Consider the following 12,989-nt stretch of genomic DNA (forward strand, 5'->3'; position numbering starts at 1 on the left):
TAAATGATACAGCTGTCTCTCTGCAGCTCCTGTTTCTTTCTCCTCTATTATACATGTTCAGCCCAGTGTCGGGGGAATATTTCATTACATCTGTCATCTTGTAATCTTGTAATGGAGAAATTCAAGCTGCTATACCAACATCAGCTAAACGTCTGGCGTGAGGAAAGTGAAGTCAGTGAAGTGGGCACAAAAAAAGGGTGAAGAACTCAATTTACCGATTATAACAGTGTTGTCGTCAGCAATGAGCATCTTGCTGTGGACGTAGATGAGCTCGGTGACCAGCTTCCCTTCCAGCTCAGCATGAGTCCTCAAACCAGTGATGGAGATGTAGTTCATCCACTGGTCTCCCACTGGAAAGCAGAAACAACCAATTAGGGTCAGAGTTATATATGGGAAGAGATCTGTGTCAGCAGAGATTGTAAGTTTCCAGTTCATTTAACCTCTTAACAGCTGCCTTTTTTGCCTATTGGGCATACCCAAATAAAAAAGCTTATGACCAAAGAACTATAAGGTCAAAATTAATACACAAGGCTTCATTTGAGGGTAACATCTTCTAGTTATATCAAACATGGCTCAGAGGAGGTTTCCCTGTTCCTCATCTAAAATAAGTCATATCTGAATGACAGTAACTGGGACATGCTCACCAAATTCAGGACATGCTTACGGACAGTTGAGATTTTTTATTGTAAGAAATCTGAATCTTTTGAGTCTTTGATATTCACAACATATGAAAATGAACCTGAAGGTATGAAATTAAACTAATAACATGCTATGCTTTAAAGAAACAGTGTGTAAGATTTAGTGGCATCTAGTGATGCGGACTGCAGATTGCAACCAGCTGAAACTTCTCCATCGTGTCAAATGTGAACTGGTTTGATTTCCTTCAGTGTCTCTTGTTCTGGAAGTTTTTACCGTGTGCCAAATTATCTGCAGAAGTCTCCTCCTCTCTAAAATATACAGATCAGGGGCCTTATTTATTCATTTCATTTATTTATCCACCTCCAATGAGGAAATGTAGATAAGCCAAAAAACATTCTAAGTGACAAAACTGTGCATAAGCCTGCCAGTACGCAATTTTCTTTTATAAATCCCAAATCAACTTGGAATTGTCTACACGTGGATCAGCCTCATATCCCACCCTCTACACACCCACATTCAACCATAAATTAATGCTGACGCATAGACATGAGCTGGCTGATCAGTGGTTCCTTACAGTGAATCATGGCAATGACTAAGAGGAAAACCAAGAAAATGCATATTCCTGATGCAGAAATCAAGGTGCTTGTGGGTGAGCTGGAGGTTAGAAAGCACATAGCCTATTGTTAGGTGGGCAGTGGGGTCACAAGCTAAAGAAAAGGGAGCGAGTGGGAACTGTTGGTGCAGTGTACTGCAGTTATTTAATGCTGTTTGATGTTATCTTGGGTTTCTACAACTGACAGCGTTAATTATATCAGTTGGCCTGGTTACGTGGGTGAGGTGAAAATGACTCAGGTAAAGGAAAGCCAAACATTCCTGGATTCTGACACCCGCCACAGCCTGGATTCATTTAGCTGTGCATGGTGCTCTCCACAGCTGACCACAAGTGTCAGCAGCACACAATCCAGCTCTGACCCTCTTCAAACACAAATAACACTGTTGCATTTGAATGTTTATGAAGTGAATCTATAAGAAACGTGTGATATGACGTGAATTTAAATATGTGAGAGATCATTATACGTACAATGATTCCTCTCGTATCGAATTTCCACAATCTGGCTTTGATTCACCGCCTCCACATCTGTGTGGCCAATTTCTCCTGTCTCCAAAATGTGTGTATGAATGGATGAGTTTCCTTAAATTTCAGTACACTTCCTTGTCAAGTTTTTCTTTAAAAATCCCTATTTAAGCTTAGAAAGTGGCGTACGCACATTTCAAATCCTTTTGTGTGCGTACGCAATGGTTATAAATTAGGCCCCAGGTGACTTAAACCACTAAGCAGCTTCACGATACAAATCAGTGTTTCTCCGACACTGTTTGGTATGTCAGAGACAGGCAACTAGCCCAGCACCTGCTAACCTGTGCTTACCTTTTTTCAATGATAACTTAAGATCCAGATGTTTAGGAGGTTTTTATCAGGGGGCTGATACAAAATATGAGGTCTCTTCCTCTCTAAAAAAAACAGCCCTGCTAAAAACACTGAAAAAAGCAGTTTCTGCGCTGGTCAGGGGGTAGGCTACTTGGCTGAAAAAATATTTCAAAGGGGCTACATTATTGAAAAAAGTTTGAGAACCACAGCTTTAAAAGATTTGGCACTAACGTAAAGTATATGTGATCTGACATTGATAAAGTAAACCATCAGTGAGATTAAAGGCACCACTTATCTAAAAATACATAAAAGCAGAATGCAGATGTGTGCAGTTTTTTGGTTTCTGGCTCTTATGCGTGTTATTTCATATGCATGTGGTTTTGCATGTATGTATTTGGGACAAAATTGGGGTTCAGCTGTGTTTTTTTCTCATGAGCTTTAATGACAGACTAAATCAAATGTTACTTAAGTGATTCCTATATTACAGGTTACACATATATGCCCTGTTTGTGCCCTCCAGCTGTAAGCTAAATATGGAAATTAAATTTATCCAACAGAGCAGCTTTACAGAGCACAAATAAGATAAGATTAAACTTACTTATTCTGAGGTAGACTGCTATCAGGAGTTGCAGTACAAAGTGGGGAAGAGTGAAAATATACAGTCTAGATACCAATAACAATTAGGTCCAAATAAGATGCAAGTCCAAAAATATACACAATATACACAATGCCAAACTTCTATTTTACTAATTATACTTACTTAATTTTAGTGAAGTTACATTTTCAATGCATGACTTTTACTTGTAACAGGATATTTTTACTGTGTGGTATTAGTACCTTCACCACAGTAAAAGATCTTAATTCCTCCTTCACCAGTGCAGGTTACAACTGAACATACAACCCGTGCACCCATATCTTCTGTTCACTGCAACAGCGGCCAATAAGCACGCAGTCCAACAGCGTGAACATGAGGTTAAAGCTGTCATTGCCTTTGACTTACTCTCTCTCCTGACCTGGGAGATGATGGAGTGGTCTCCTCTGTTCATGGTCCTGCAGGGAGTGGAGGGACAGAAGTGGATGAGCCACAGAGCCACATTCCTCACAATATAACAAGAATGTAAGTGTGTGTCACTGTGTTTGCACGGGTAGGGCTGACTGTTGACTCAAAGGAATGGCACGTACACACAGACACACAGACACACAGACACACACACACACAGAGCGTTAACAGCACTGTAGTTAGAGAGTTAAGGTGTGGCAGTAATCTATCACTGGCTGCTTACAGGATTTAACCCTCACCAAACAAACTCACACACCAGGTGGGTTCATGGCAGCTTTCCCATTACATGGACACACACACACACAGACACACACACACACACACACACACACACACACCTGTAGTTGAAGTGCATGATGGCCTGGAGGGCGCTGCCCCCTCCGGTTTTGATGTCTCCTTCAAATCCCGGCAGCAGAGGCGTCACCACGTACACTCGGTACCTTTTACCCTCCCTAAAGTTATTTTAAATCAGAGAGATACAACATCATTAATGTAATAATTTATGTATGAAATATTTATTTATCAAACAGCTGACATAAGACTCCATAACAAAAGAACACAGAGGATGGATGGAGGACAGGACACATAACAGCTCATCAGATGATAACTTTTTTAAAGGATATTTTTATGGCTTTTGCCTTTAGTGGTCAGTATTAAGTGTAAAAGGGAGAGAGAGGGAATGACATGCGACAAAGGACACTGCCTTCGAACACCCGCTCTGCTCACTGAGCTACTGGGTGCCCATATGCTAATGTACAGATTAGATTACTTAGATAATAAGAACAAATAAGAAGCAGCACACCATGTTCAAACAGTGTTGGGTAACAAATCTAGCAACCATATCTGGAGCATCCCTGGGCATGTTGTGAGCAAACACTGTCTAAGTCTCCACCCGCCAGTTTACAAACACATCCTCATCTTCAGGAAACAACAATTTGGGAAAAAATGTAGAGCTGAAAAGGGACTAAAGAGCCGCAACCTCCACAGCTGACTGTGAGAGGCTGAGACAACTGACAATCAAGAAAACATGCATTCAAATATATGCCTTAAAGGGACAGTTCACCCCTAAATTAAACATACATATTTTTTCCTCTTACCTGTGTTGTGCTATTTCTCAGTCTAAATTGTTTTGGTGTTAGTTGCAGAGTGTTGGAGATAACGGTCGGAGAGATGTTTGCCTTCTCACCAGCATAATGGAACTAGATGGCACTCGCCTTGTGGTGCTCAAAGCGCCAAAAATTTCAGCAGCAATGCCTCTTTCCAGAAATTATGACCCGGTTACTTAACATAATCCACAGACCTTGTTGTGAACAGTTTCATGTAGGAACTATTTTTCTTTCGACCAAATTACACCTGCCAACCGGATCACTGCACAGAAGGAAGTGTGCATCTACTCATGGACAAGAGGCTCGTCCTTGGGACAGTGTGAGATGTAAACATAAATGGCATCCTCTTCAGCTGAGCTATAACGTTAGCTAGCTCAGTGGTGCTAGTTGAGCTAGCAGTTAATGAGGAAAGAGGAAAAATATGTATGTTGGGGGGTAACTGTCCCTTTAGTGTAATTTTAATGAAATGGTATTTTTAGGATTGCCACTAAGACACACACCCACAGTTAACTATCACAAAAACGTAAAGACAAGCAGAGCGGAGCAGTGACAATTTATCAGTAAGAGGCAGAGCAGGTTTTAAGCTTTTTGGTAGCAACATGTGGATTTTTGCAGAAGATATTGATACTGATATTTGAGAGTTAAAGAAAAAGTTGACAGACTATGAGAAGGGAGACAGTGGACGGGAATGTTGCAATTACATATTCAGAGTCTTAAACCCACCAGGATGCCCAATAAATCTATATTCTACACATAAACATAACAATAACAAACACTTCGATAAGTATCTCTTAAATATGCCTCTTAAAGAATACTAACCATGCAAGATTATGAGCTGAGCAGGACAGCTTACAGTCTGTGTACTCTGGTGGACAAACTTTGTGATGACAACACTGTTTCTAAATTACCTCAATCACATTTCGGTCACTTTCACAGTGCAATATCTTGTTACTGATACACATGCTGATAGCAGTGTGCTATCTGTGATGGACTCCATTTGGCTGATGTAATGTATTAGTCTGGCTCTAATCTTCTCTTTAAAGACTATTTTATGAGGCAGTTTGGGAAGTTTAGGAGACGGATGCTGCCATTAATCATAATGACCTTCTAAATAACTGCACAGTTTCACACTTTTACAACCCAAGAAATCAGAAAAACACCTCACAAATTCATGCAGAGACCAATAGAGCAGAGAAACTGCAGTGTAGTAAGATGCTGCTTCATTCAAACACTCCCCAGAAGGAAGTTTGTTTCAATACTTGACAACGTTTTCTTATATCAGCTTACACTGCGACTGTGTGAAACAAGACAGACGGGACATTTATAACAGCCGCCGAGACTGTTTATACACAGAGCCTTTTACAAGTGTGTGTGTGTGTGTGTGTTTACCCTGTGTTTTGTGCAGGATGTGTGTACTATGATAAGCTCTGATACCCTGACAACAAAACATCACAGAGAGAAAGAAACTGAACCTTAAATAGAAAAATATTCAAACAATCTTCATAGAGGCCAAAGTCAAACACAAAATATGGTATGAAATTAGTTCTCTGGAGGGTAAATATACTCTGTGTGTGTGTGTGTGTGTGTGTGTGTGTGTGTGTGTGTGTGTGTTTCTGGGAAATCATTTTAAGATAAGCCTAAGCGCACACGCACAAAGACGATGTGTTTGTGTGTGTGTGTGTTTTTCTTGTAAGTCATTTTAAGGTAAGGCTAAATACACACAGCAGCAGAAGCTTACAAATTGTGCGTAAAACCAATTTAATATTTGCTTGTGTGTGTGTGTGTGTTACCTGTGTGCTCTGATGATGCGCTCGGCAATAGCGTCTCCGATCTTGTTGAAAACATGTCTGTTGTCTGCACAGCTGATGAAGAACTGATTCTGGAAGACAAACAAACATGAGTCTGTTGTGAGATGACGAGTAAAGTCAAATCCATAGAGCATGTTAAGTACTTACTCCCACTTCTCGACAAAATCCAGATACATCAGTTTTTTATTTATCCTTAGTCTGCATGGGATTTGCTTTGCTTTCCAGTATTGTGACATCACGATTACATGCCATTTAAGGCGAAGCTCTTTTTTAGATAAATAGCCCAGTTTGGATTAAGGTCTTCCAACTTAACATCCAATGTAACTCCTTCATCATCAAAGAGCGATTGTTGTGAAATGATGTCAAGAGCTTGTTCATCACTTACGGATAAGCACTGTGCCTGATGTAGCTCGTCCATTGTTTGTGGAGAGAAGGTAAAGCGTGCAGCAAGGGCATGGGAGAGTTAGGCCAAGGTCTCAAAAATATATCAAAAGCTCATGAAGCTGAAGTCTGATGAAGCTGTAAGCCAAACGCATTGCTCTGCTCTATTAAATCTTGATCTTCTGTCAAAGTCCTGTCTTGTGTGCGGAATGTAGCCACAACATGTGTTTTTTTCTTTGCATAGTTGCACTTTTGTCACAGTACCAGCACCTTGACTTACGCTGTGCACTGGCATTTTTCTACTCTGTCTGTTAGAGTTGGGTTGATTTTCAGTTTTGCCGGTCCAATGTGGTTTACGAGCTTAAACTGGTTTGATTTTATGCACACCAACTGAACCAGCATTTGTCATTATGACATGTTCTGGCAAATTGAAAAATAGCCTACATCAGCAGCCTGTACCGACGGCATTGTGGCGCTAAATCAAACTTTTATTTCACTAAGCAATATGCCAACATGATTAACATAATATTACACATATAATGGAGCCACCAGTGTCTGACAAGCTGCGAGCTGAGCACAGCCACATAAAAGAGATCAAATTTTAGTTGAGGTGGGAGAGCAGCGCACGCTGTGTTTGTTTACAACAAAGTTTATGTGTTTTCGGGGGGACAAGAGGAGAAATGGCAGAGTTATTCTTACAGAAAACTAAAACTGCACCTGTATGACAACATTTTGGATTTAAAGCTGATGGAAGAGGTGTCCTAACTGGCTCCAGGTTTTCAGAATTTCACTCCAAAAAACAAAATAAGGTGTCAGCTAACTGGAGAGACATCACCATCACCAGGGAGCTGAAAGTTTTTTGGAAAACTAAATGACCATTCAAATAACAACTACTTGCTGTTGGCTACATTTAATGCTATTCCTATTAAATATCACAATATAAAACATGTTTTATGTTTTGAAAAGTAATGTTACAAACATTGGACGATAGCAAGTAGGCTACATCACCCATCTTTTAAGTGGTTATGTCTTCAGTCTGATCTTGAGCGCACAGCTGACAGCTAACAGAAATGCATATTTAACAGATTCAAGGTGGACACAGAGCTGTTATGTGACAGTCTGACACTAGTTTTCTGTTGGGGCATGGTGGCATTATGTTCCACTCAGGAGTGGCTGCTGAGTGAAGTGGGACACCTGGTAAAATTCGGTGTACTGGTCCAGACCAGTGTTTGGCTTAATATAAAACCAGTTTAAACATGTTCACCTTTTTGCAGTTTACAGATAATCACCTCTATGTAGATGAAGTGTTTGCTGTTCTGGATGGTGTGGATATAGGCGTTGTGGATGGACTCCTCATGGTATTTGATGCCAGCGGACCAGTCAGAGGCTGAGCGGAGGATCTGAGGGAAAGGAGATGAGTGAGTTTGGGAGGGAAGCCGGTAAAACAAATGTTGATACAAAAGCTTTAACATGCACTCTGCAAAGAGGAAAGCTGGATTAAGTTTCATCTTGGACTTATTGTTTACTTATTTTGTTTAACTTATTTCAGCACTGGAGAGGAGAGACAAAATGTTTTTTTGTCCAAATTCCACACAACATACTAAACCCATACAGCATACAGCATGTAGTATTCTTTCAGGTATAATAGTCTTACAGACAACATATAATAAATTATTGAACTTTATGGTTTTGTACCAACAGTTAATGATACAAGATGCACAGAATAAATCAAGCTGCCTCTTTGGAAAACTATTGCCTATAAGGGGAAAGCAAAGTGTTTTACCAAAAGATTCAGTACTTCACCCACAAAATAATCATTTGTATAAGGATTATAACCCCATGTTAACTTGAATATATAATGAAAATTTTGTTTTTCTTGCATGCTTTTGCAGTGAACGAAAGATCCAGAAAAGGCGAACAATCTTCATGAGTTTAAGTAGCGGCTGAGTAGCTTGCCTGGGGCAAGTGTGTGTTTAAACTCTGCTCTGAGTGAAGCTCATACACCCACTCCTGCTCAGGTACACTCAGGGCGCACTACTCACAGACAGAAGTGTGTTTTAAAATGCATGTGTGTGCATGCAAAATGTTTACGAAGTACTGAGCACACAAATGGATAAATGAGACTTGGATTACACTGCATGAGTTGTGTGAGAGTTTGTAAACAGATGTTTGGATATAGTTTGGCTGTTGTTAAACATGGACCTGTTTATTTCAGTTCATTATGAATGTTCAGCTTTTTGGATTCTTCGTTTACTGTGGAGGTGTGCGAGAAAAACAAAGCCACCTTCTTCTTGAATTTAACATAACACATGGTGAACAGTGTTGGGAGTAACTAGTTACATGCATTTTGTTAATAGTGATTAAATTACAAAATAAACATAATTGTAATCAGATTGTCATCACGATTACCGAGAATATATACATAATTACATTACAGTCATTAATCAAAATGTTGGTGATTACAAAGGAGTTACATCTGAATATATTCCTCCTGTTGAAAATGTAGAATATAACATTCATTCTGTTGCTTTGCATCTTTTTGCCGTGCAGGAACCTCTTCTTTTGGTAAAGCCTGTTCCCAGACATTCTGCAGATTTATAACTCAGTTTAAAACATTTGTTAGAAAAGTAATTAAAAAGTAATCTCCTGAAGCCTTCTCACCAGTCTGTTTTTATTTTTCCATACGTGAGAAGCTCCATTTCCTTTGTTTTGAGTACGTTTAATTTTGTCATGTGAACATACTGCACACTAAAACCAACTGACAATGTAGTACAGAACTGAAACACAGTAAGAATAAGCTGCATGATAAAAGAAATGACTAAAAGTCAATTGTAATAAAATAAATAAAAGGCTGGGGTGGATATAGAAAAAGGAAACTGGCAGAGAAGCAGTTCAAAGCAGGGTGACATTAACACATGAAACTCCTTCAGTACCAACCTGTACTTTTGTGGGGATGCAGTTGGGGACTTGGTATCGCTGCTCTCCAGCTGTGGTGTGAGACTTGGGCAGCAGGTACGGGTACGACAGAGAACGGTACTTTGGCTTCACAAGCTGGTAGAGAGAACAGAGGAAGACAGAGGTCACACAAAAGACTGCAACCCACAACTGCAGATTTCTCCTACAGCAATGTGGACAGCTGCAGAGTCAGAGCCAAACAAGCTTGGCCAAAGGGTTAAATGAGTGCTAACTCATAAAGATCCTAGTTTTTCCAGACTGCGCCTACACTTTTAACAGAGGTCGCAATTTTTATGCACCTCGCTGTGAAAATAATGACGTAAATGTACAGATTTTTTATTATCTCTCCAATGATCTGCTGTTTCTTCCTTAAATCTAATTTCATCACTTTCTGTCCAGTAAGCGATTGTTTGAGGGCAGGAATCACCCAGTGATCAAATACTTCAAAGGATAGTTCAGACTTTTTTAAATGAGGTTGTATGGGGTACTTAACCACAGTCAGTATATTACATACAGTAGATATCAGCTGGCATGCCCCTAGTTTGGAGAAGCAGGCAGAAGTCTAACATGGAAGCTAAGCAATCTACTAGTGTGGATGGAGATCAGCAGCAAAACATATTTTAGCCAACTAATAAATCAGTATCAGTTTGAGTGTATGCTATATATAAAATATTTGGACTACTTTCCCTTTCGTCAGACAGCCCATCATGACAGGGAAGCCGTTAACGGCTTCAGTTTCCCATCAATGCTCTTGTCATTTTAGCTCACTGAGCACAGGAGCTGCTGGTCTATCACTGCCTCGGTCAGTTAGACAGTTTATGGAATTGTGTGACTTTGGTGAATCCGACCTATCTTCTAAACACCCACAATAACACAATTTAACTACATGTAAGTGATCAAGGTAGTGGTAGACCAGCAGCTCCTGTGTTCAGCAGTGTTAAATCACTGTTTTTCTCAATGAAGTCTGGCTTTGAGGTGAGCGTTACATCGGCTCAGCAGCAGACGTGATGTAGCAGCACAGAGGAGGAGAAACTTCCACTGTAAGGCTCTGAGAAAATATTATCTTCTCTCTTCTGCTTGGAAGTGGTGAATTTACAGCTCACAGATACTTAATATGACACAGTCTCTGTTTTTTGTTGGATATCTACAGTCAGAAACAAATGTTGTTGCACATTTCTGATCTGTCGTTAGTGTAGTGAGCTGGTTTACTATATTACATGAATGCCGCTGTCACACTTAAAGTCCTGCTGAACTAGTTTAAACATTAAAACTTTGTATGGAAAAATAAAGAATACTTGAATATTCATATTAAACGGCAGATTCTGATTCAACTGGCATAATTTTGGGATGGGTACAGCCCTAGACATTTAGGTGGCTAAAAAAATGTTGCTGCTGACCCCATTCACAGCAGTACATTGCTTAGCTTTGGTGCCAGACTCCAGCCTGCTTCTCCAAACTGGGGGCACACTGACTGGCATCTACTGTATGTAATAAACTGACTATGAATAAAGGCCCCATACAACCTCACTTCAAAAGATTTGTACTTTCCCCTTCAATGTACAAAATTAATCCGCAACAGAAAGTCACAATGACATTTATTTCTCATGAAAAATTCTAATTATTCATATTTTTATGTATTTTCTTTGGAAGAGCAGAAACAGTTTCAGAATCTTGGTGCATGACTCTTTAACAGAACAAACTTTTGAACCAGGTTACTAGGACTCAGTATGCTAGAACAGCAGCATGACCTCTGACCTTGGTGAAGTTCCACCGCTGGATGAAGTGTCTGGCCACATCTCGAGCTGCTTTCCCATGAACCACAGAGGAGATGTCGTGCCAAGGCATTCTGGGAGTTGTGTGTCTGTCTATGAAATCTACAACAGCAGGAACAGGAACATCAGACAGAAGGAATATGGAATAAATAGTTCCCCAACTTCTGTGGACTCACTGGTAATCTGTGAGTTTAATGATGTTGTTACCATCAAATGGTTTGTCCAGCTGAATCCAGTCCTTGTACACAAAGTTGCAGTAGTCTTTTCCATGCCAGAATCGTGTGTTTCCAAAGAGCTCCCCGACTCCTGTTTGTAGACTACGCACTGAGCCACTTCCTAAAACACACACATGGATATACAGTTACTTATCAATGCAATGAAAACTACAGGTACTACAACCCTTCCAAAGACCAAAGTCTTCACTGCAGGAACGCAACAACGTAGACTAATCCAGGCTTTAGTCCCTGGGCTTTTTAAGTTCCTGCTGCAGAGGTGGGACTTAGTGATTAACTGTCTGAGTTGCTCTGGGTTGTTTGTATTTCTCTAAATTACCTGCCCAGGATGCAGTGACAGTGCCCTTGCAAAACAGTAGCAAACAGACAGTAGAAGGGGAGATGAATGCTTGTTGAATAAGCCGGCCAATTACAAGCTTACTGCTATACCCACAGTCTACATCCAGTAAGTCACACTACACTCCAGATCATCACTGCTTTGGATACCACCTCCAAGTCTGAGGCCATGGTCCTCAGCCGGAAAAGGGTGGATTGCTCACTCCAGGTCGGGGGGGAGGTCCTGCCTCAGGTGGAGGAGTTTAAGTATCTCGGGATCTTGTTCACGAGTTGGGGTGGGATGGAGTGGGAGATTGACAGGCGGAATGGGGCAGCATCAGCAGTGATGCAGGCGCTTATCCATCGGCTGCCATCGTTGGGGAGATAGATCATCAGGAGGAAAAGCACCGCAGAGAGTGAAGTTGCGTCTTCTTTTCCTCGCAGATGACGGTTCGGGTTCATTCTCTCCTGTTGCGTGGTAAGTGTGGTCCATTCGCAAACTTTATAACTAAAAAAACTTTTCACTACTTTCTATCGACGAACTACTAACACTCTCTGCTGTTTCCTCCTCCTTCTTCCTTCCTTCTGCTGTCTTTGTTGGTTTATTTATACACGCGAAACGCGTTCTCTGGCTGGCTGGATTGTCCGCTCGGTCTGCCGTACATACATGGCGGCGCAAGATGGCGACCTCTCTAAAGCAAGGCCCTTGCTATATTTAAGCAATATCACACGAGAGGGAGTGATGTTGTACTGTGATATCGTCACGGCTGTGATTCGGTCATAGCCGTGACGATATCACAGTACAACATCACTCCCTCTCGTGTGATATTGCTTTTATACAACAGTTCAACAGTTAAATAAGCAAGACTGATTAAGAAATGTTGAAAAATGAGGACAAAATAGATAATTTAAGCATTTTATTTGTCTTCCGCCAACAAAAATAGTTCCCTCAGGACTCTGCTGTCACTGTTGCTATGTAACGCAGACATGGTGCGCCAGGCACTTACACTTTATACACATTTATCTGCACATTTCCATTAATTGTGCAGCCGGTGAAATAAGTCTTGGGTGACTACATGGTGGACTGTCGCTTCACAGGCACAGCGGACTCTGCCTTCTGATCTGACACTATGTTGCTTTTCTCCAAGTCACTGAGCTCCGCTGATGAAACACTGACAAACCTGGATGTGTGCCCAGATGGATTCAGCTTCTCCTCTCCCTCGTCTTCCTCTGATGACCATTCATAGTTCAATTCAAAACTTATTTTAGGAAATAAATCCATATTTTTGGCTGT

The 12,989-nt window shown here is 40.7% G+C and overlaps 1 protein-coding gene across 2 annotated transcripts in view; it reads right to left on the reverse strand.

Moving 5' to 3' along the window:
- Positions 1-12,989, reverse strand: part of pld1b (phospholipase D1b) — a 74,870-nt gene that overhangs the window by 10,573 nt on the left and 51,308 nt on the right. For both annotated transcript variants that reach the window (XM_049565979.1, XM_049565978.1), the window contains exons 16-23: positions 11,355-11,483; positions 11,131-11,249; positions 9,358-9,471; positions 7,710-7,820; positions 6,022-6,110; positions 3,464-3,577; positions 3,066-3,115; positions 216-350 (exon numbers count right to left, since the gene is read on the reverse strand). In XM_049565979.1, the coding sequence (XP_049421936.1) occupies positions 216-350; positions 3,066-3,115; positions 3,464-3,577; positions 6,022-6,110; positions 7,710-7,820; positions 9,358-9,471; positions 11,131-11,249; positions 11,355-11,483 (861 nt within the window). The remainder of the gene's footprint in view (positions 1-215; positions 351-3,065; positions 3,116-3,463; positions 3,578-6,021; positions 6,111-7,709; positions 7,821-9,357; positions 9,472-11,130; positions 11,250-11,354; positions 11,484-12,989) is intronic.

This window comes from Epinephelus fuscoguttatus, linkage group LG21 (assembly GCF_011397635.1).
Source record: "Epinephelus fuscoguttatus linkage group LG21, E.fuscoguttatus.final_Chr_v1".
Taxonomy (NCBI): domain Eukaryota; kingdom Metazoa; phylum Chordata; class Actinopteri; order Perciformes; family Serranidae; genus Epinephelus; species Epinephelus fuscoguttatus.